Source organism: Babylonia areolata, chromosome 6 (assembly GCF_041734735.1).
Source record: "Babylonia areolata isolate BAREFJ2019XMU chromosome 6, ASM4173473v1, whole genome shotgun sequence".
NCBI lineage: Eukaryota > Metazoa > Mollusca > Gastropoda > Neogastropoda > Buccinidae > Babylonia > Babylonia areolata.
The window spans coordinates 54629748-54654638 of NC_134881.1; the positions used below are offsets into that span (position 1 = coordinate 54629748).

Consider the following 24891-nt stretch of genomic DNA (forward strand, 5'->3'; position numbering starts at 1 on the left):
ACAGATTCTGCTCAGTAAAGATGCATTTCTACAAGTTTCAGTTCCAAACTGAAAATACTGTCAATACTGACAGTAGACATGGCTAATATGTCCATATCTACCTTGTCTTTCTTTTTTTTACATAAATATGTTTGTATGTATGCAACACCTGAATAACATTAACATTAATAACAACAGTGATCAACTGATAAAACTTAAAACCACCACTACTGACAGTACTGAATAAAAGACAAGATCAAGGGGGGGAAAAAAAAGGAGAATAAATTATATATTGTCAAAGAGATAAATCAAATAAAGGACAGGAAAATGTCCTTTGATATTGAAGTGCATACAACATTACATGACAAAGGCCTGCCTTGTTCTCTGCAGGCATCCCAGACTGGTACACAACACAATACTGTCAACAGGTTCCTCAATTCAGCTTCAGGATAGCCGGCTGGGCTCAAGGACAAATTTCCACAGGGCTCTAGCTTCCCATGCTTTAGCTCATCATACTGGTTTTTTTTTTTTAATACCACCTCTACCACAGACACTGGTACAGCATGTATAATTATGCACATTTTACTCTCAACCCTTGACAAGTATTGTAATTTGTATGCATGTGAGTTATAACTTCCTGATTTCATGCTCAAGTGGCTTATACATATATGTGTATGTATTCAGTTGTTCAACTTGATTTAATCAGTTTCAAAAATTCATGTGAACAAGTTTCAAAGTGTTATCATCATCATAAGCAGCAGCAGCCTCAGACAGTTTAGATGATAATATTTCATAAAATCTCAAGAGTGACACAGGAGTCTTTCCACTGTTCATAAGGATGTTGAAATGATTACAAGACATTACAGTGATTACTTGTATCTCTCTCTCTCTCTCTCTCTCTCTCTCTCTCTCTCTCTCTCTCTCAATCTTAACTCATTTTATAATATATCACACAATGCCTGTGGCAAAGTCAATACTTGTACCTTGAACTGTTTCTATAATCTGATTCACACATGTGTGTATTTACTATGTGTTTATCACACATTTTGCAATAGGCTGAATAGGCTGTATTTCTGTTGTATTAGTGTATACATGATCATTACATGTACCTGTATAAATTTGCCACAACTGTCTCAGTGTAGGTATCACTATCATTTATTACTGCATAATATAGTAGCTATCAATTAAGTACTGTCAGTGTTAGTTCTTATAGTGAATATTGTTATCAATCATCTCATTAATTACTGCTCTATGTCAATTGCCACAATGATTGAAGTTCTCTTTTTTTTTTCAGTCTTAAGTTCTATAAATTGAAATGGAATTTATCTACCTGTTCCTAAAACTATTTCTCTTCTCAATATCATAATTCTTGAATGTTTTTGTCATTCTTGTTATTTTGTTATGGCAGCTTTTTTCGCTGTTAAATAATTGTTCTTCAAATTATTTCTTACACTTAGAACTGTCAGTGTTAGTTGAAAGCTAGAAATCAAATATGAGATCACTACACTTTTTTTTTTCATCCCCACCACCTGCCCTACAATTATACCAGGTTCTGTAACCACGGAGATAACAGTCACCATTCTGGTATGCAACATAGATCACAGGCAGGAAGCAACATGTCCAGATAGAATCATAACATCTGTGTCCAACCATAGTCCCTATGTAGTTAATCTGATGTTGGTCAAAACATCAAAAGACAGAACACGATGAAAGTTAGGTGGGATTCTTCACCTACATCACCAGCAGCAGACATATCATCACCTGCCAAGAATGAGTATAATCATCCAATTCAATGCACTGGAGATTCACTTACAATCATTACATCCTATATATTCATATATTATGTTTACAAATCATATTTGAAAATTAAAATGAATCGTCGTTAAAGAGCTGTAACAACATTAAGCAATGTTTCATCAGAAAATATAATAATTATGAAAATCATTGAATATTGAACATTAGTTTACACACACACACACACACACACACACACACACACACACACACACGCATGTCTTGTGTTAAATGGTTGCTTCCTTGTGGTTCCCTCTTTATCTTTATCAACCAGTCCAGTCTAAACCAATAGAAAACAATGAACAAAGAGGAATGCAGTCAATATATGTATTCTATTATTTATATATATGTACACACACAATGATAACTGTTGAAATTAAATGACCTCAAATATGCATAACCAAAAACATATGAACCCTATGTATACTATACCCTACACCCTACGTAACCCTACATATATATATGTACACATGGATATATATATAATATATATATATACACACACATATATACACACACAAATGTATGTGTGTACCACACACACACACACACACACACACACACACACACATACCATATAACTAATATAATCAATCATTACACCTAAGCTATACTCTTGAGATCTATAGATACTGATCAACACATGGGGCAGAAATTTGGTGTCTCTATCAGGCAGCAGGCGATGTGTCACTTGTTTCAATCATTCAGTAATTCATTACTTTCAAAAAAACTTTTCACATAAAAATGTTCAAGTTTTCTATAAATTCATTAACAATCAATTATTACTAGTATTATTGGTACAAATGAGAACACTGGAACACTGGCTCTCCTTGTCTTGTCTTACTCTTAGGTTTAGAATCAGTCAGATGTACCGGTAGTTTTACACTTACAGTATAAGGTACAGACACAAAATCAATCTTATGCCCTGAAGGCCCATGCCTGTTTATATAAAAATAAAAGTGTAACTAATAACTGCAGCTGAGGGAAAAAAACATCAAAGTGCATGTTATATTTCAAGCTTTGACACTCAACATCAAAGTTCTGTCAGCTGCAGTTAAAAGCATAACTGCATAATTTCTTTTCAACACTGTCCATATCAACAGCTATTATTTCCATACCCAATGCTAGCAATTGTCAAATACTTAAAATACCCTCTCTAGTCTCAACCAGAATACAGGATATTTTATACACTTAGAGAAATGTGAAACAAATCAATATAGTCTCATCATTACATGTATGCAACTGACACCAAACACTGAAACAGCCTTTAGCTGTAAGTTTTTGTGAAATAATTGCTTTCCACATAAAATCAAAACCTACTGTTTATTTATTGCCAGGTGACCACAAAGGGTCCATGCCAGCATTTCAGGGCTAAGTGAAAATCAATCAGTTACAAACTTAAACCTGAGACTTTCCACATTATGTTCACAGACTCAGACATTTTGTGCCTTCAGCAAGTCAAGTTATTCTTGATAGGGCATTGCAACATCAGTACACCACCCTTGGCTTGTGTCATCTACACGTAACACACAGTACACACATACACACAAACTGCTTCTCGACACAGACAAGAGGCACATTTCTTACATTCTAGTTAAGCAAGGTTCTCCTAAGACATGCTAGGAAGGCGCATTTCTTTTTTCCACCTTGAGGCAAGAGTGGCTAGGTTCTCGTGAGTCAAGGCTATGTTAGTAGACCTGTAGCCTACAGAGCAATTTTGCAGCGAGGTAAGTAAAATCTACTTCCCACCTCACAGTATTTTATTTGCGCATGTTCTCCTTGCCTTAGCTACTTGCTCTCTTGCCACTAACACCCAAACGTGCTAGCGTTTAAGAAACATGTCTCAGATTTACTACAGCAATGTAACTTTTTGCATAATAACTTATACTAGAGGATGACAGTTACATCATACATGTCAACATTTTACACAAGGGAAAATAAATATGTGCATGAACTATACTAGTAAAATCAAAGCAGTATCTTGTTTCTTTAATTCTTATGCTTCCTTTTCACCTAAGATGCAAGTTAACAAAAGCTGCACCATTATATCTTTCTTAGTCCAAATTACAGAATCAAAAGTTGTGCTTACCTCCCGAATTTTATCCCTTTTCTCCTTCACTGATGCTTCTGAAGGTTCTCCTCCTTGTGCCCCTGGATGACCCACATGGTCTTTGTCCACTTCCAGTGCCTTCTTCTTGTCTTCTTCTTTTTTGACTTCTTCTGCTTCCTTTTTCTGTTGGATGACTTTTTCCTTATCCTCTTTTATTTCGTCTTTTATTTTCTCCGCTTCCTCATCTTTAATGCCTTGCTTCTTGAGCTCCTCTTTTACGTTTATGATGTCTTTTTCGATATTCATCTGCAGTCTAATTTTATCATCTATTTTGTGAGGATCTACGATGTCATCATGTCGTATAATTTTCCCTGGACCACCACCACCCTCTTGCTGGGGCAAAAACAGACCTTCACCAGCATCGCGAAATCGTTTTCTCACTTCCACCATCGTCACTCTGTCTTGCAAGTTTGGCAGAAAGAAGAACGCCCCAAAGCAAACAATCCCAAACGTTGCAAAGACTAACAAAATGATGTATTTCTCCCTCAAACGGAGGGTTTTTCTTGAAGACGGTACGGGAACTCCGTTAACATACCGTTGGTAAGTCGGGAGTACCCCACTCGCTGCCATGTTGTCCGTTGTGACAGTCTCGCAACGAATGCACCGGAGTGTTTCTGTGGCAAGAAAGTCGGTCGCTTTCGACGTCGAGAAAAATGAGCCAATGGCGTGGAAGCACGTGAGGTGCAGCTTGCTTCAGTACAATTGTACCAGAAATTTTGGTGGTTTGGTTGTGGTGGTGACGGCTGCGGTGGCAGATGGATGGAGAAGGGGGAGGGGGCAGGGAGAGTGAGAGATCAAAGGATGTGGACGCGACACACACTTGAACATACCAGGTTGTCCCATAAGTGTACCCTTCAAAGTTGAGTGGATTGTCTGTGTGCATCAACGTACGTACCGCAGGGACGACTGCCTTTTGAATCGTTGCACTTGGTCTAGGCCTATATATTCTCTATTACGTTTTTGTTGTTGTTGTTCATTGTTTTGCATTTTGAAGGGTATGGTGATGAATAACAATTATAATGTGTAACCGTCCACAGTTTGCCTTTTCATTTCATGATTGTTTGTGCAAATAACAAAATGGGTATTGGTGCAGTTTTAAGTCATGTTAATTTTCGGACGGTTGCAACAATTTAAGTGCTTGTAAGTATAACCCACCTACAAAGAATATAATATATCCGTTGACCAACAGATGGCAGCTATTCAAAAGTGTGTGTGTGTGTGTGTGTGTGTGTGTGTGTGTGTGTGTGTGCGTGCGTGTGTGTGTCTCATCAGTCTGTCTGTCTAGTCTCTGTGTCTCTGTGTCAGTGTGTGTATGCGTTACCAGCTATTCACTGGCAGTGTTTTCTCGCCAGTTCCGCGGCCACTATTGGCCGCGCGGACTATATGATCATGTCATTGTTCAAAATTTTGAGTTGCCCACCGGCCAAGAGCAGTCACGTAACACAGCCTGGGCAAAATAACCGTAACTGACAAAAATTTTAATAGCAAATACTTCTTTTTTTTTCAAACATAAATCATGACGGTCAGACAATTTATGTAGGTATACTATGTCCAGTCTATGAACGGTGACTGAAAGACTGGCTGTGGGTCAGTGTTACGACTTCTTCAGTACTGTACATGATTATCAGTCAGTAAACTTCAGCCTCAGTCTCACTGGCCCCGGAATATGTCTACAGCCGCCCTCGTCATTCGGCTCAGTGGCCTCGATCGGTGCGAACTGACATAAAATATGAGGTTATATCGTACGGATTGATTCAGTAGATTAATAATGGTCCCCACGCGCCCGCTCTGTGGGTTGAGTCGAAATCAGTCGATGGGATCGAGCCGACGGAGCGACCTTCAACCCTTACAGTACATGGACTTGATCCAGCACTAATTTTTGCTTCCCCCGCCGCCGGTGCTGTGCCTAATTGTTATATCACTCAAAGTGAAAAGACGTTACATTAACTTCAGAGCGAACAAACGTACGGGAATTGCACTCGTCCGACGTCAGTGGCGAGTGGCACAGTGTGTCAAACAAACGCACACACACACACACACACACACACACACACACACACACACACACACACACTGACACACACACACACACACACACACACACACACACACACACACACACACACACACACACCGTGACACACACACACGTATACATGCAGTGCCGTGCACACCCGGGCCGGCTGCACGGCCGGGCACATATGTATTTTGTGCAACGCGACAACTCTGTGACACCGTCTGCACAGACTGGACTGACGTGCGCCGGTGTGCGCACACACCGCACGCTAGTCATTCGGATGAGACGATAAACCGAGGTCCCGTGTGCAGCATGCACTTAACGCACGTAAAACTAAGAACCCACGGCAACAAAAGGGTTGTTCCTGGCAAAATTCTGTAGAAAAATCCACTTCGATAGAAAAAATAAATATAAAAAATGCACGCAGGAAAAAAATTTATAAAAAAAAAGGGTGGCGCTGTAGTGTAGCGACGCGCTCTCCCTGGGGAGAGCAGCCCGAATTTCACACAGAGAAATCTGTTGTGATCAAAAGAAATACAAATACAAACAGATGTGATGTATATCAATCACTGACACACATGGACTGGAAACACGCACACGGCGGTTCAGGCGCCTCAGTATAGCTGTCAATATAGGTGTCCACGTCTACAGGATCGATGGTTGATGTCACCACCATAGAGATGACGCCGGGCCGTGCACTCAGTGCAGCAAAATATGATTTGGACAGATGCCAAGAGTGGGGAAATTGTGAAAGTCAAAAATTCAGTGAACAGAGGTTTTAGTTACAGAGGATTAGGGACCAATATACCTCAAAGTGAAGACTGAAGACGGTGATGCTTATAGCCTACCTAACTGTATAATCTACCCGTTGACAAGGCTTTTGGCGTACATTTCAGTTCAGCAGTATTTTACTAAAGTATGTACTCTGTATTATCTTATCAGTTGAGACTTGCCGCCACGTCAGTTGCCGCTTAGATACACCAAATTGAACTCAATCGTTGTATCAGATCTTTTCGCTGGTAGATACCACACAACAGATGCAATCGAAGACTCAGGTTTTTTGACCGATAATAAAGAGTGGTAACTCTGTCCATTCACAAGGTACACAACACAACTTCAAAATCAATGCTGTTTATGCTACCGATTCAGCTACACACAGGAAAATAGCAGGTACATTGGTACAAACCCAGACGCTTCAGTTCCTCTAAAAGGAGGTGCCGGGCTTGCCCATATACCAGTCATTTCAGTGACATGTGCACACAGCAGCGATGACAGAAGAAATGTGCAAACACAAATTAGCCTTTATTCAAGACTGGCATAGCCTTTTAATCCCGAACAAGCTACACAGAATATATGGACAACAAACAATACAGAACAAACACGTGGTTACCTCGATTTTTTTAAACTGATTTTTAAAATTATATATATATATATATACTTGGAAGGAATAAACAATGAGGCCAGGAGAACATTTTAAGCGCTTGCATTCTGTTTTGACTGGACCTTTGCCGCAGTTCTTTTTTTTGCTGCTGTCCACAGCAAAGCCAGCCAATCTTCTTTGGACAGCGGCTTCTTCTTCTTCTTCTTCTTCTTGTGCTCCTCCTCATCCTTTTCTTATTCTCCTCCTCCTTCTCCCCCTCATCCTCTTCTTCTTTCAGTCATTATTATTATTATCTATCATTGGATGTTCAGATCTCATCTGTTTGGGCGTAGGCTGACTCCAGCATAGGCCCCAGTTTCAATGTTCAGGTTCGGTTGAAAGGAGGTACCGACAAATAGTGTGGGCTGATTGGTACGCTAAACCACTGGCCGCCGCGGTTCAAAAAACGACTGAAGAGAGTATGCAGATGCCTCACCACCGTAATCACCCAGCATGTTTGTCAGGCCTTGAGAGCCATTTGTGGAAAACATTGACCTTAAATGAAGTAGTAAAATGAAATAAATCAGTTGAACAAAGACTGGGTAAGCAGATTATTTTTAAAAAAAAAAAAAAAAAAAAAAAAAAAAAAAAAGCCGATACATAGAAGGCAAATAATTAAAGACAAGTTTAAAAATTTAAAAAAAAGAGAGAAAAAACTGGCCACTTTCAGTGAAAATTGTACACACCCACACGTATGTACACACACGTACACTCGCAATACCTGTAGGCCTATATGTTTCGTCAGTGCTGCCGTGTAAATCTCAGCCAGAAGACCCACCGTCAGTTGACTAAAGCGTGATGTTCTTTCCTGTCTGCCGTGTCAACCAAAAAGTCAGTGCCTGTGTGAATGTATGCATGCAGAAGATCAAATACGAGCATTAAAAGTATATATAGGCTATGTAACCTCTGTCAGGAAACTCCGTGAGTTTTGGAAACACAGAAACATCCCAACATGCACCAGTACCCTTAACCAGATTGAATCACCAGTATAGGTTATAAGAAGAACAAGGTATTCGGTGTCGGTAGATTCATGTAACAGGGATGACGGTGGAAGGACTTGTGAGTATCAGGTTGGTGTGACGCTTGTCATAACTTCAAGGCTGATATATTTGTATAGGCGGAGGGATCGATTAGATGGTGGGACAGCGACTTGCAATAAAATTTCCGTCATACTGGGCTTCAGCATTTTATGGAGATTTAGAGAGGGGCATTAAACACAGTAGATGTCCAAGCTGTCGTCTGTGTATATGTGATAGACTGATTCGATACTGGCAGCAGACTTCGGCCCTTTGCGATCTACAGTTGATAAAATTACTACCACGTTGCCTTCTGTTAATGGAGAATGAGAGAGAAGCAGTAAATAGGTATAATCCTCCAAAGATCAGCCGCGCGCAGCTGTCGTCTGTACGTGGACGGTCATTGTACATGGGGTCCACGTTTATGTGCCATAATAACTTGTTCGATCAAGGCCCTTGGATTTCTCCGCTCAGTTGTAGACGAGTATGTTGGGCCGCATTTAGCTGGGGTCTGCCTGTGAGATGGTTTCCCCAGACTGTCACCTACTAGTTCGCCACGGTTAAGGCCGCGGCCACTGATCATCCATTCGCTCTACGCCGATCACCGACTGTCAGTGGCGGAGACAGGAGCATGCCGGTTCGGTTTCCTTTTTGTTTTGAATTTTCTACAACAACAACAAAACAACTGAAACAACAACAGCAACAAACAATAACATCTACAGTTTCAGTTTTCTACAACAACAACAAAACAACTGAAACAACAACAGCAACAAACAATAACATCTACAGTTTCAGTTTTCTACAACAACAACAAAACAACTGAAACAACAACAGCAACAAACAATAACACCTACAGTTTCAGTTTTCTACAACAACAACAAAACAACAACAGCAACAAACAATAACATCTACAGTTTTCTACAACAACAACAACAACACAACTGAAACAACAACAGCAACAAACAATAACATCTACAGTTTCAGTTTTCTACAACAACAACAACACAACTGAAACAACAACAGCAACAAACAATATAATCTGCAGTTTCAGTTTTCTACAACAACAACAAAACAACTGAAACAACAACAGCAACAAACAATAACATCTACAGTTTCAGTTTCAAGATCTCAAGGAGGCGTCACAGCGCTGCCGTTCACCACATACAGGCTGCAGCTATTTATTCTGAGGCACATTTCTGAGTGCCAGACAGCAGCATAATCATACACCCTGTTCAGGCCTTGAGTGGAAGCATATAATTATATTATGCGTACCTATCACAGTCAGTGGACTCTTATTCAAAAAAATTACAAGACGACATGTGCAACACGTTCAGTCGGCCGGTGTTGCCATGGGTTCTTTTTCAGTGCGGATCAGTTTCAGTTTCAGTAGCTCAAGGAGGCGTCACTGCGTTCGGACAAATCCATATACGCTACACCACATCTGCCAAGCAGATGCCTGACCAGCGGCGTGAATCAGTGCGTTTTGCACTGACACTTTCACTGCGTTGACGGCCACAATCATCAATTTGATTTTTACGCCGTTATTGTTGTTGGGTTGCGATGAAAGAAAAACAAACTACAGAAAGTGACAGACCTATTAGTGAGGATGAAAACTTAGTCCTACTCTAGGTGGGTTCTCCGGTAGGCTACTATCACGACACTGTGACCGGCGGCAGGACCTCGGTTTATCCTCTCATCCGAAAGACGCTCAGTTTGATTTTCCAGTCAAACTTGGGAGAAAGGGAAATGGAACCCAAACCCTCATGGACACGTAGGTATACTGCAGATAAGCGTCTTAACCATTCCGCCACCTTCCGAGGGCTCTGACGTTACACTGACGCCATAGCAACTGAAAACAACAGTAATGGGTCTTTGTCCACTCAGTGAGACAGTTAAGTGGGATTTCCACATCACTGCCGTATGAAGAAGAACAGAAAGTAGAAGGTTTTTACCATTTTTACGTATACACAGCCTGTACAGTTTGTGCGTTTGCGTATGCTGTTTCGAGTGTTTGTTCTGTGTCAGTTTTCCAACCCATTGTCCTCCGCGGCGACAAGATCGATGAAAGAACCCAAGCAACAGGGGAGGTAATACGCAGTTGACATGCTGTGCACAGTCCGCTGTTGGTTTGAAGTTGTGCTCCTGGTCTGGTCTGGTAGTGTACGTCTCAGACGCCACTTCTGGCGATAAAGACGCGACGGAACTAGCAGTATAGGAGGACGCATGTACCTTGTAGAAAAAAATAGGCAGAGAAGGACCTAAAGAAAACTGCCTACCCTGCCGGGGTTGAAGACCTTCAAATCCCCCATTTCGGCCGGAAGGGCCCAGATTCCACCGTTCCAGAAGCAAGACCCTATAAAAAAACAAAACAAAAAACAACAACAAAAAAACAACAAAACAACCCAAAAAACAAAACAACAACGAAACACAAACAAAACAAATAAATAAAGATAAAAAATTTAGTGGTTACTGGTCACAGGCTCAGATGGTGATATGGTCAGCACCGTGATGAAAAAGCCCTGACGGAGCCTGCGGTGACAGTGGCCTCACTCAGTTAATTGGTTCCACTCCTTGGCAGTTCTGATGAACTGAGGAGCTGCGATACTAGTTGCTCTGTTCTCGCGTCTGGGACCCGGAATCCACCTTTATTACCAAGTGTAACAGTTATTGGTCGCACTGACGTTATTCAATCTCTCGTTTTGCCTCACTCTTTTTATTTCCGGCTTCTTTTCTTAACCAGACGGACAATTTGCCTGAAATTTCATCAATGCCCATATGAAGTTTTGTTGTTGTCAAGACTGAAGCTGGACTCCGTGCACCGACCGGCGTCGGCAGCCCCGCCAGGTCTACGGTGTGTGTGTGTGTGTGCCGTGTGCCGGTGTGTGAGTGTGTGTGAGTGTCACGGTGTGTGTGTGTGTGTGTGTGTGTAGTGTAGTGTTGTGTCAGTGTTGTCTTTAGCAGATTTTTTTTTTTTTTTTTTTTTTTTTTTTTTACATCTTCGGAAGTGTGTAAGACGAACTCCACTGCCCCCATCCCCAAAACTTGAAAGGAAAAAAAAATCATAGCGTTTCACCTTCTCGGCATCATGAACATGTTCTCTCACTCTCTCTTTCTGTTTCTTTTTGTTTTGTTTTTTCGGGTAAAGCCGTGCAATTCTATGTCGTACATGATTTATGTTGTTCCTAGACCAGCCCCATCACTTCATATCTTAAAAAAAAATCTTTCTTACGTTTTTCAATTCGCCTGCTGTAAAACTACTTTGCTTTCTTGTTTCTTAGTACCACTGAGCGATAGTTTTCCGATCAGTTATTCCTGTACAGCTGTCTGTATTGTACTTGTTCCTTCATTTTTGCAGTAATAAGACGTATCGCCATGCTTCAAAATGGTGGACAAAACAGACTAATCTGTATGAACAAGACTGGGTGTGGAGGACGGCATAAGGTAGTCAGATTCAGGAAACGGGTCTCCTTACACGAATGATTTTTCAAAGAACCTGTCCAGTGTGATCAAATTAACGATGACATTCTTCTTCTATTTCCATTTGATGCCATGGGTCAAAACGTTGAGCATTATCCGTTTATCGGCTTTTTTTGGTGGTGTGTTTAAGTGCTAGTTTGAAAAAATGATGAAACAAGGTGAGGGTAATGGGATAGGTGGGTCTGTCAGAGTGCAGTGAATCACTATCATGCTGAGAAGAAGGGGAAATTCCCATCAAAAGGGGGAAATCAGTATACATAAAACTGAGGGAACATTGCTCACTCTCTGTTCTCGTATGTTTGTGTGCTCCCCTCGACTCCTCTCATTCCTACCCGTATTTTGAAATTTGATTTTTCATTTTTGCATACATGTGTATGTGCAGAAGCATGGCTGATTCTGTGTCCAGTCCTAAGGCGGGAAATAAACGGCCGCCTGACTCCAAAGCAGAGGAAAAGAGGCCTCCCAAAGTGCGACGTTTTGATGTGAAAGTCAGAGTCCCCAAGGCCCAGACAGGAGACAGGGATACAAACCCTCAATGTTCAAACACTGTGGTGGAGAAAAGGAGCACTGGAGACAGAGAAAAGGGCGTGGTTGTCACCACAGTGTTTGTGCAGAGTAATGGTGCTAAAAGTAAAACCAAGTCAGGTGGTGTTGACAGCTTGAGGACACAAGCAGAAACATCGGCGGAGGAGGTTCCTCAGAAACAAGAGTCAGCAGAACAAGCCAGTCATGGAGATCACAGTGAGGGTTCAGGGAAGGGCGAGGAAGTGCTGCCTGCAGACTCTGCTCCAGAAGCGATGTCTGTGAGCCGGATGTTCCAGACCTCCCTGGAGCTGCAGCAGGCAGAGATGGGGAGTGGCCAGAAAGAAGAGCGGGCCCCGAGTCACCGCAGGAACATTGTGGACCAGCTGTTCCAGGACTTCATGACCACCAAGATGAGAGAAGTTGACGAAACAGCCAAAGACTTGCCAGAAGAGGACAACTTGTGTGATGGCGAGTCTGAACAAGCACAGGTGTCGTCGTCCATGGAGGAAATCAACAGGCTACTGGACGCAGAGATCACCTCCATCAAATCTCGCAGCGTGGAGGCAGGTCTGACGCAGGAGGGTGTGTTTGTAAGTAAGAATGATAGTGACAAGACCCAAGGCAGGAGCAGTGAAAATTCTGAAAACACTTTTGCTGTTGATCTCAGTGATGCTCCTTCAGCAAATGTACTTCTAGAGTCTGGTCACATATCTACACAGCTGCACAGTGTGGTGGACGTGTTTGCTGATGATGCAGACACAGCCGCTGTGAAAGATGTGGACAGTGGTGGTGGTCTTGGGGAAGTGTCGGGACCATCAGGGGGGGAGGTGAAGGGGTTGCTGGTGCGGAAGAAGCCAGAGACGAAGAAGTTGGGGCTTTCCATTGGTGCAGAGAGTCTGGCCCGCATCATGGGGAACTGGAAGAACGGCCATATCTTGGAGGAGGGTAAGTAGATAAAAAAACTGCAGGCAGAAAAAAAAAAGGGCGGTGGCACTCGCAGTGTAGCGAAGCCCTCACCTCTGGGGAGAGCAGCCCGAATTTCACACAGAGAAATCTGTTGTGACAAAAAAAGAGTTATACAATACAATGCAATACAAGTTCCTGCCATGTTGCAGTTGATTAACCTTGAGGGAGGAAGGTGGCAGAATGGTTAAGAGAAGATGCTTATCTGCCAATACAGTTTCAGTTTCAGTTTCACTTTCTCAAGGAGGCGTCACTGCGTTCGGACAAATCCATACACGCTACACCACATCTGTTGAGCAGATGCCTGACCAGCAGCATAACCCAACGCGCTTAGTCAGGCCTTGAGTGCATGCTTACATATTTGTGTACCTATGAAAGTGGATTTCATTTTACGTAATTTCGCCAGAGGACAACACTCTCGTTGCCATGGGTTCTTTTTCAGTGCGCCAAGTGCGTGCTGCACACGGGACCTCGGTTTATCGTCTCATCCGAAAGACTAGACGCTCAGTTTGATTTTCCAGTCAAACTTAGGAGAAAGGGCGAGAGCGGGATTCGAACCCACACCCTCACGGACTCTCTGTATTGGCAGCTGAGCGTCTTAACCATTCTGCCACCTTCCTCCTAAAAAGAGGGCCAAGCCGGGATTCGAACCCGGGACCTCTCGCACCCGAAGCGAGAATCATACCCCTAGACCACTTGGCCTGACAATACAGTATCTGTGAGGTTCTGGGCTTGATTCCTGCTCTTGCCCTTTCTCCCAAGTTTGACTGGAAAAGCAAACTGAGCATCTAATCATTTGGATAAGATGATGAACTGAGGTCCCATATGCTGCATGTACTTGGCGCGCTGAAAAATAACCCATAGCAGCAAAAGTGTTGTTCTCTAGCAAAATTCTATAGAATAAACTATCCACTCAGATAGGTACACAAATATGCATGCATTCCAGGCCTGACTAGCATGTTGGGTTTTGCTGCTGTCAAGCATCTGCCTTGCAGATGTGGTGTAACATATGGATTTGTCCAAACTCAGTGATACCTCCTTTAAAAAAAACGAAACTAAAACTAACCTTGATACACCAGCCGCTGTGGTGAGGTGGTTAGCATCGCGGACTGATGGCTGGGAGGACATGGGTTCGAATCCCAGTGGAGGTGGGTTTTTCGGCCTGTGGCCGGCTCCTACCCAGTGTTGAGTGTGCTGTGGGCTTAAATGGGGAGACTGGGAACGCACAGTTGAGTGTCATCCACTTCAAAGATGCGTCTTTGGGTGTGTTGCTCTAATTACCTGACCAACACTGCAAGTATCTGTATCTCTCTGCCTGGTTAATGCTGGGATATCATAATGACAGGAAGCGCAGAGTACAGCCTTGTCATGCAGTCCCAAACCAAAATGGACCTCCATAACAACATCATCATCATCATCCTCCCCCTTCATCATCATCAATATAAACAAAACAGTCTCAAACGAGTCAAAGTCTGTGGCCTTTCATGCCCTGCTCTCATGGTGACCTCAGTTTCGATACCCCTCCACTTCTGTGCTTGGGGTGAGTCCTGTCAATGTCTTCAGTGTCGGCAGATTCATGGGGGGCTGTTGACTGAGGGATGTGGTGGCGGTCTCCACTCACTCAATCTGGCTCTGCGACTAAGCCATTGTTATTGTCATTAGTAGGGGGCTTAGTAGGTGGTTTCCTAAGTATGTTAAATCAGAACAGGCACCACTGAACACCACCGAAGTGACTCAGCGGCAGTGCAGGGTCTCCTTTTGTATGTGGCCTCCTGGTGACCTAACATCGATGGTTCCTTGTGGACTGCCGACGCTGGAACTGTGACGGACGAACCCAGGTGTGGCCGTGTATGGGTAATTTATATGAGCAGTGTAGGAGTAATGCCACTGAAACGGTGCAGATGATGGGGCAGCAAAAAAACAACAACAAAAAAAAACAACAACCCAGAATCCTTGATCGTCAGGTTGATGGCTATATTTTTACAAAGGGTCATTTTCCATCTTTAAAAAAAATTTATTTCCTTAGGGGATGCTCTGTATATATGTATACATCATTATCATGAATTTGTGGCATTTTTCATCGGCCAGAGAAAAAACAACAAAAACACCAAAAACCAACAACCACAAAACCATTTAATATTGACCATTTCCTTATTTGCATGTTTTTTTAATTTTTTATATAATTAATAGTGGACAATTTTGACTTTTTATGTTCATTTAATTTTAATGTGTATCAGAGCTTGCTGAAATCTGGTTTTAGAATTTTTGAAAAATTGTTTCAGTACGATATACTATAAAGTATGAATATTTCAATAAATTTTGCATGGATGTATACTCATGATACTGTGATATATTCTTACAAAGGTGTTGTGCATGAATAAGTAGTAACATTCAGAAGAACATTGGATCTGCAGCCCAAGAATGCTGATGAGAAGATGATTTGCTGTTTCAGTTCAGTTGACAAGACTTCGTCATTTGCTTTGAACAGTTAAAACAGTTTTTCTTTCAACCATTCAAATACTTGTCAACACTGAACAGGTACAAAGCGAAAAGAAAACAAAGTGAGCAATCACCACATCCTTCCTTGATCACCACACACACATCAGTGGTGGCTAAGTGGTAACTCACTCACCTAGGAAGTGAGAAAATATGACTCTAAACTAATCGCATGGGGTCAAATCCCACGGTGTATAACCCCACCCCACCCCCCACCCCCTCCACCAGACCTTGAGTGGTGGTCTGGACACTAGTCATTCGGATGAGACATTGAACCAAGGTCCCATGTGTTGCATGTGGTTAGTGCTCATAAAAGAACCTGTGGCAAAAAAGAAAAAAGAAAAAAAAAAAGAGTTGGTTCTCGTAAAAGGTCTGTGAAAAATCAACTTGATAGGAAAACAAATTGTACACTCACAGGCATGGAAAAGAAGAAAAAAGGGTGGTGGTGCACTGTAGAGAAGTGTTCCTAGGGAGAGCATCCCAAATTTCACACAGAGAAATCTGTTGTGTGAGAGTATTAATTATGAAACAAAACAAAACAAAACATGTTACAATACAATACAACACAAAACAACACAACACAGTCATCATGTGAAATGTAGTGGTGACTGTTGTGTTGTGAAGCAGGTGAGGTGGCCTCACAACACAACACACAGTACAGTCATCATGTGAAATGTAACGGTGACTGTTGTGTTGTGAAACAGGTGAAGTGGCCTCACAACACAACACACAGTACAGTCATCATGTGAAATGTAGTGGTGACTGTTGTGTTGTGAAACAGGTGAGGTGGCCTCACAACACAACACATTGCAACACAACACAGCACACAACATAACACACCACAACACAGCATGTCATCATGTGTTATGTAGCGGTGACTGTTGTGTTGTGAAACAGGTGAGGTGGCCTCACAACACAACACATTGCAACACAACACAGCACACAACATAACACACCACAACACAGCATGTCATCATGTGTTATGTAGCGGTGACTGTTGTGTTGTGAAACAGGTGAAGTGGCCTCACAACACAACACATTGCAACACAACACAGCACACAACATAACACACCACAACACACACCACAACACAACATGTCATCATGTGTTATGTAGCGGTGACTGTTGTGTTGTGAAACACAGGTGAGGTGGCCTCACAACACAACACAGCACACAACATAACACACAACACACACCACAGCTCAACATGTCATCATGTGTTATGTAGCGGTGACTGTTGTGTTGTGAAACACAGGTGAGGTGGCCTCACAACACAACACATTGCAACACAACACAGCACACAACATAACACACCACAACACAGCATGTCATCATGTGTTATGTAGCGGTGACTGTTGTGTTGTGAAACAGGTGAGGTGGCCTCACAACACAACACATTGCAACACAACACAGCACACAACATAACACACCACAACACACACCACAACTCAACATGTCATCATGTGTTATGTAGCGGTGACTGTTGTGTTGTGAAACACAGGTGAGGTGGCCTCACAACACCACACATTGCAACACAACACAGCACACAACATAACACACCACAACACAACATGTCATCATGTGAAATGTAGTGGTGACTGTTGTGTTGTGAAGCAGGTGAGGTGGCCTCACAACACAACACATTGCAACACAACACAGCACACAACATAACACACCACAACACACACCACAACACAACATGTCATCATGTGAAATGTAGTGGTGACTGTTGTGTTGTGAAACAGGTGAGGTGGCCTCACAACACAACACATTGCAACACAACACAGCACACAACATAACACACCACAACACAGCATGTCATCATGTGTTATGTAGCGGTGACTGTTGTGTTGTGAAGCAGGTGAGGTGGCCTCACAACACAACACATTGCAACACAACACAGCACACAACATAACACACCACAACACACACCACAACACAACATGTCATCATGTGTTATGTAGCGGTGACTGTTGTGTTGTGAAACACAGGTGAGGTGGCCTCACAACACCACACATTGCAACACAACACAGCACACAACATAACACACCACAACACACACCACAACACGACATGTCATCATGTGTTATGTAGCGGTGACTGTTGTGTTGTGAAACACAGGTGAGGTGGCCTCACAACACCACACATTGCAACACAACACAGCACACAACATAACACACCACAACACACACCACAACACGACATGTCATCATGTGTTATGTAGCGGTGATTGTTGTGTTGTGAAACAGGTGAGGTGGCCTCACAACACCACACATTGCAACACAACACAGCACACAACATAACACACCACAACACACACCACAACACGACATGTCATCATGTGTAATGTAGCGGTGATTGTTGTGTTGTGGAACACAGGTGAGGTGGCCTCCTCCACGGACTCTGACGGGGACAAAGCCTTCAGGGTCAACCAGCCAGCGGAGGAGGAGGAACCAAGTAATGACAGCGATGAAGTGTCTGGCACTGGCTCTCTGTCTGACTCGGACCACGGGAAAGGCGGCGGCAAGTCCAAAAAGAAGAAGAAGCACAAGCACAAACACAAGAAAAAGAAGAAACACAAAGCCCAGAGCAAAGAGAAGGAGAGAAAAACTGAAGAAAAGGTGCTCGATTCCGTGGAACGAAAATCCTCGAAAGAGAGGAGAGAGAGAAAGAGTTCCCGTGAGAAGAGCGACAGAAAGTCTTCAAAGGAGAGAAAGGAGAAGGAGAAAGTTCCTGCGAAGGAGGCACATGAAATCAAGCACAAAGACACGAAGAGCGGTCATCATCACAAATCAAAGTTTGTTGACTGAATGCATGTGGACGTGTATTTGTTTCATGTTTTTGAGTAGTACTAGTAGGGTGGTTCCTGTGAGTGGGATGTCTGTGTGTATGTGTCATTTGTGTGTGTGTGTGTGTGTGTGTGTGTGTGTGAATTTAAAATGTTCTGTACTAATATACTTTGTAATTTAGATATTATAATTTTTTTGCAATATAAAGTCTGCACATGCTGTCTACACATAGATTTTGTAGTTTTTTCTTTAGATTTTTGCTATGGTGATGGGCTTCTTCAGAAAGCTGTTAAAGTGTAATAGAAGAAAAACAACCTCTAAATTTTGTGATGAAAAAACAGCCTCCAATGATAAATCTTCTTTTATTTTATAATCTTAGACCCTGCTCTCCAGTATTGAACCATATTAAGAAAGGGGGTACACAAGAGAATGATGGTAGAATGAAAAAAAAACCTACAAAAAACAAAAAATCACATGCTAATTTAGCATATCAGGCATATATGACGCAGCATGCGAAACCGGGCTGAAGTTGCATCCAGTGGTTTCTTAGCTGTACACAAAAACAAGTTTGGGTCAAAATCATCATGTAATGTTTCAGCCTCAAATGAACACACAACTATCACAGTCCGTTGTTATGATTTATTCCCGCCGAGCAACTCTCATAACCCCTCGTAAGTCCGCAAGGGAAATAACCCAACACCTTCCCTTTTAAGTTGTTATTTAACCCTTTTGCTGCCAGGAAAATATGATTTAAGTGAAATCTATTTGCCATTTTTTTCACAAAAAATGGGTATAAATTTTCAAGAAATTCTGTGCCCTTTGTCATTTGAGAAAGACCCATAAAAGGTAAATGAAAGGTAAATGAATTAAGAATACAAAACACATAATGTTTTCCCATTTTACATATTTTTAGTGACTTGCTTTTGTTTTGAAATCAGTGTTTTGTTTTTTGTCACATTTTCAACTTGTTCATTACAAACATTAGTAAGGTAATTTGCACTAAAATATATTTTCTGGACAAATGGATATCTGCACAAACAAAATCATATTAGAACAACCACAATAAATTAAGAAAAAAAAGAGAGATAGATACAAAATGCATTGTGACTTCTCCAAGTGATAATGTGGATGTGAGGCCATGCCCCCTCAGTCACACCCCCCCACCCCCTCCTCTTCACCCCTCTTACATGATCACTTTATCCAGTTCTCATCAGACTGCGTTGGTTGAGTGCCAAGAAAATCGCTCACATTGTGTCCTGCTAATAATTCGGTTAGTTTGTGTCATCTGTTACAGTTGTGCAGCCGCCGGCATCGTTTCTTGATAGTCGTATCTTGGCCACTCTCTTGATTGCTCCCTTTATTTTCTGTCAAATCATCCTATAAATATTCATCACTGTCTTCTCCTTTGAATTTACGCTTCAATTCTTTCTGAGCATCAGCTAAAGAAAGCAATTTTGGATGATTTAGTTCGCCACGATTGCATGTCTTGAGCACGGCATCAGTCCAACATTTTGTTGAGCGAGCGAGGAAAGGAGCCAGGCAAAACACTGCGACAGTGACCCAACCAAAACGTTCAAATAAAAGACTGCCTCATGACGTAGATGGGGTTTCTAGCTATGAATAGAATCTGGAAAGATTCCCCAAGCTAAAGCGACCAGCATTTTCATCAACAAACTGAATGCAAACCAGGGAAAAGTCAGAATATTTCGATGACGAGGAGAAAAGTGGCCAACTAATCTGCACAGTGAGTTTGGGAGACAATCTTCTTCATGGTCTATTTGAATGTTCGAACAGCTCTTTCTGCTGGACTGATGGAAGATGGTAAGGTGAGACCAGCACATGGCGAATGCCTAGGAACTGAGTGAAGGTTTTGAACTGGGTGCAAGTGAACATTGGTCCATTGTCAGAGACGATGGTGTCTGGTAGTTCATGTGTGGCAAAGACTTCTCTTTGGCTGCTGTCATTTTGGTCATCACCTTTATCTCCATCCATTTAGAGTGGGAATCAACAAGCACAAGAAACATATGTCCCATGAAGGGTCCGGCAAAGTCCACGTGAAGTCTTGACCATGGTTTTTCAGACCTCTCCCATGGATGAAGTGGAAGTTTCTCAGGCATGTGATGAACTTGCTGGCAGGCTTCACATAGTCTGACAGTGGCTTCTATGTCACTATCAAGTCCTGGCCACCACACGTAAGAGCAAGGCAAGGCACTTCATCTTGCAGACACCTGGATGACAAAAGTGAAGTTCTTCCAGCACCGCCGTGCTACAAGCCAGAGGTACAACAACCTTGTTCCTTAAAAGAAGATAACCACTTTGATCACACAGTTGTTTCATGGGTCCAGCTGATTATGTGGCAGTACACCTCATGACTGCAGTTAGTAAACGTCAGTTTGATCTGGATCTAAGCCGAAGTTCCAATGATTCATGCATCAGCTTATTGCGTGAAATATTTGAACATTCACTGTCGCCGTCGGCTCTCTTGTGACTGCATGACGTCACACCTTCACTTGCCATTCCTGTCATTGTTTGAGTACAGAGAGAAAACACGAATTTTCTTGTGCCTTTGACATATCGAAATCTAAAATTTACTAAATTCTGAATCGTCTGACACCACATATATGTTCAGGAAAATTATTGTTTTATAGTTACAGGCAGACAAGTTTGTGGGTTTTTCCATGTGGCTGAATAATCTGTATTGCATGACGTCGCTCTTCCACTTGCCACACTTGTCTTCGTTTGAGTAGTGCAGAGATAAAATACGAAATTTCGTGTGCCTCTTTCATATGAAAATTTAATGTTTATTCAGTTCTGAGTCTTTTGACACCACACAGATATTCAGGATAATTTTTGTTTTTTAAGTCACAGGCACACAAATATGTGTTTTTTTCATGAGTAGATTTCTCTATTAAAATTTTGTACTCCTCAGGCACAAACGAACTTGAAAAACAAACAAACAAACAAAAAAAGCCCATAAAAAACACACAAAAACATGATAGATAGATCCATTCTGGTTTGTGATTTTTAAACTTTTAGGCGTTATACAAATGCAAAAAAAATGATAAATTCCGACTTCAGCAGGTTTTCTCATGCTGCGTCACATATAATTAATCATTTATTCACATTTTCTGTGCTCTGGAATAATTACATAGTAGATGTGATTACTGGTGACATGTAATAAAATAACAAAGTATGATGAAAATAAGATAATTTCAAATGGTAGTATGAAAGTATAAAACAGTATAAATATGGAAGCAGTGTGTGATTGAAGAAATGAATTGTATGAGTAAACAGCATGTGCAGCTTGTATTGTATTTAGAACAAGAGAGGAAAGGCCTTCAAGACTCACTTGTGATACACATAAAAAAAAAAAAAAATCTAATCGTTAAAATGTGTTCTGTATTTGTTATTATAAAGCTTCACGTTAAAAAAAGAAAAAGAAAAAAAAAGAAGTCCTAACCAGATTCGAATTAAGTCCCCTAGCATTAATTACAGAGTACTTTCCCTTTTTTTACTATCTGCACCAAAACATTTGCAAAATAAATAAAACTTCCATGCTTAGCAAAAGAAGTTCCTGTTTGAACAAAAATGATAATAATGACTGCTGTTGTTGTTGGGTCAGAATATCAGATCAGAGTGCCAAGTTTAGAGAATACAAAAAATATAAATATAACAGTAAATGCAGTTTGCATATAATTAGGCTTCATTTTTTATTTTTTTGTGCCCATCCCAGAAGTGCAATATTGTTTTAAACAAGATGACTGGAAAGAACTGAATTTTTCCTATTTTTATGCTTAATTTGGTGTCAGCTGACAAAGTATTTGCAGAGAAAATGTCAATGTTAAAGTTTACCACGGACACACAGACACACACACACACACACACAGACAACCGAACACCGGGTTAAAACATAGACTCACTTTGTTTACACAAGTGAGTCAAAAATTGGTTAATAATTTATTTTTTGTTATTTGAAGTGCCAGCAGGATCCAGGTGGTACGACCTAAGCACACACACACACACACACACACACATACACACATTCAAGCAGGGACACACACACACACATAGGCATGCATGCACACATTTTCACATTATTTTCAGTTTATTTTATTTCCGGAAATGAAGGAAACATTAAAGACAAATGTAATAATATATTTTGTACACACATTACTTTCTAAGTTCTTCAATTTCCTCTTCTGTTGTTTTTTCTCCCCCTCCTTATTTTCAAAAAATTTGTTTGTTGGGGTCTGTCTGTTTTGTTTGTTTATTTTTTCATCATGTTCAGCTTTCACCTTTTCCAGAAGCCCTGAGCCCTTTGACCCCTGGGATGCCCGCAGTTACAGAACGGACGGCCCCAGTCCGCGAAGCCGCTCTCCTCACGGCTCTGGCTCCAAGAGCCGACATGGAGACCGGTCCTCCTCAAAGTCCAAGGACAGACCGCGGGACCGGTCCAAAGACCGTGCCAGGGGCAGCTCCAAGGAAAAGCACCGCAGCAAACACAAAAGTAGTTCCAGGGAGCGCTCGGACAGGAAACACAGCAGCCGTGCGAAAGACGACGAGAAACGAGCGTCCGACAAGAAGGCCGACGCAGACAAGGATCAGTCAGACCTGAGGGTGAAGATTGATAAGAACAAGCTGCGCAAAATTGCCATGTGAGTACTCTTGGGTTTGTCGTCTTTCCACTCGAGGTGATGTTGTTAGTGTAGCCATGTGAATAGTCTTCGGTTTATTGTCTTTCCACTCAAGGTGATGTCTGTTAGTGTAGCCATGTGAATAGTCTTCAGTTTTGTCATCTTTTCACTCAAGGTGATGTTTGTTAGTGTAGCCATGTGAATAGTCTTCAGTTTTGTCATCTTTTCACTCAAGGTGATGTTTGTTAGTGTAGCCATGTAAGTAGTCTTCAGTTTGTCACTTTCCACTCAAGGTGATGTTTGTTAGTGTAGCCATGTGAATAGTCTTCAGTTTTGTCATCTTTTTCCCTGAAACTGTGCACGGATGTGTTTTGTCTTTTCAACGTCTTACTGTTACTCTTGTTCGCACTGAGTCATGCATTATCAAGAAGAGGGACCAGCTGTCATGGTCTCCGACATTTAATAATTTCCCACTCGTCTCACCAACCTGCGTCAGAAATTACACAGTGCCTTCTTGCCAGAATATGCCATAACTTGGACATGACAGGAATGATGATGCAGTTTTCCCTCAAGCACCAGTTTCATGTTGATTGATTCTCCCCACCCCCCCACACACCCCCTTCAGTGGGAATTTCCCCTTCTTGTGTTGGCCAGCTTTGTACAGAAATCAAGAGGAGAGAAAAGGAACTGACCATCATACAGATGCTGAGATTGTGGGTTTTTTTCTCTGGTTGATTTTGATTGATTGGGCCTCTGTGCTATGGAGGTGGAGCGTATTATAAATGCCCATTATTATTATTGTTATTGCTATTATTATTAGCATTATTATTGTTATTATTATCATCATCATCGGTATTATGATAATGTTAATAATGATGATGATGATGATGATGATGATTATTGTAATTTGATATTTCAGCCGCACATTTCCTTTTGTCATGGATGTGCTGAGTTGGTTTATTGATGGATTTTCCATTGCTGTGCTGCAGTGTGCATGCCCTCTAGTGTACTCTCCCTGATCCTGTTTAAACCTGTTTAGCCAAAATCCTTTGCAGAATGAAGTGTTTTTGAGATGACATTTTCAGACTTCTCTCCTCTGGTGTCTCTTTCCAGTGACAGGTGAATCATTTGGATGTGTGGTTCCATCAAATTAAAAAGAATGCCTTTCCCAATTACTCTTTCACTAGCTCTCCATGGCAGGACAGAAGAGAGGGGAAGAAGAAAAAGCGCCACCACCACCACCACCATCATCACTGCCACCAGTCTCACCCCCACCACTATCACTGTCAATGACAGGGGGCAGACAGACACTTCAGATGGAGTTTTGGTCATCATTGGATAAAGAAAAGCAAAGTAACAGGCTGACGGACGGCATTGTTGCAAGCAGAAAAGAAAATGACAGCAAACAAAGCAGACCTGGTTAACTCTCTCCATACGAACGGCGAAAGAGACGACGTTAACAGTGTTTCAGCTCAGTTACCATCATCAAAATATTGCAAGCGGAAGGCTCTTATACTGAAGAGGTGAATGTTGACAAAGAATACCACAATTCTGACGACGGAAGCTAAAGGTTGGGTCATTCAGACACCTACTGGACATCCAAGGGGTCTGTGTAGAGGAGAAGAGAGGACTGGCCGTACTGAGTGAGTTAAGAGAGTTGGACAGAGGATA

At 41.8% G+C, this 24891-nt stretch overlaps 2 protein-coding genes and 1 non-coding gene across 13 annotated transcripts in view; 1 reads left to right on the plus strand and 2 right to left on the minus strand.

Annotated features, from left to right (window-relative positions):
* The window catches only part of LOC143283455 (mannosyl-oligosaccharide 1,2-alpha-mannosidase IA-like), a 32788-nt gene extending 28311 nt beyond the window's left edge, over window positions 1-4477 (minus strand). Inside the window, exon 1 of the mRNA XM_076589694.1 lies at window positions 3863-4477. Within this exon, the coding sequence (XP_076445809.1) occupies window positions 3863-4453 (591 nt within the window). The 5' untranslated portion in view covers window positions 4454-4477. The remainder of the gene's footprint in view (window positions 1-3862) is intronic.
* A 134-nt stretch (window positions 4478-4611) lies between these two features.
* The window catches only part of LOC143283167 (uncharacterized), an 83856-nt gene continuing 63576 nt past the window's right edge, over window positions 4612-24891 (plus strand). For 4 of the 11 annotated variants that reach the window (XR_013055369.1, XR_013055368.1, XM_076589332.1 and 1 more), the window contains exons 1-4: window positions 4613-4716; window positions 12196-13283; window positions 18177-18594; window positions 22891-23241. Coding sequence is in view for 7 of the 11 variants with exons in the window: in XM_076589332.1 (XP_076445447.1) it covers window positions 4643-4716; window positions 12196-13283; window positions 18177-18594; window positions 22891-23241 (1931 nt within the window). In the remaining 4 variants the exon portion in view is untranslated. Of the gene's footprint in view, window positions 4717-11701; window positions 11778-12195; window positions 13284-18176; window positions 18595-22890; window positions 23242-24891 lie in introns of those variants that run through there. The other 7 variants (XR_013055367.1, XM_076589330.1, XM_076589329.1 and 4 more) reach the window with 5 other exon arrangements.
* Trnap-cgg (transfer RNA proline (anticodon CGG)) lies at window positions 13932-14003 on the minus strand. Its single transcript has one exon. It is a non-coding gene; the product is annotated as a tRNA-Pro (tRNA).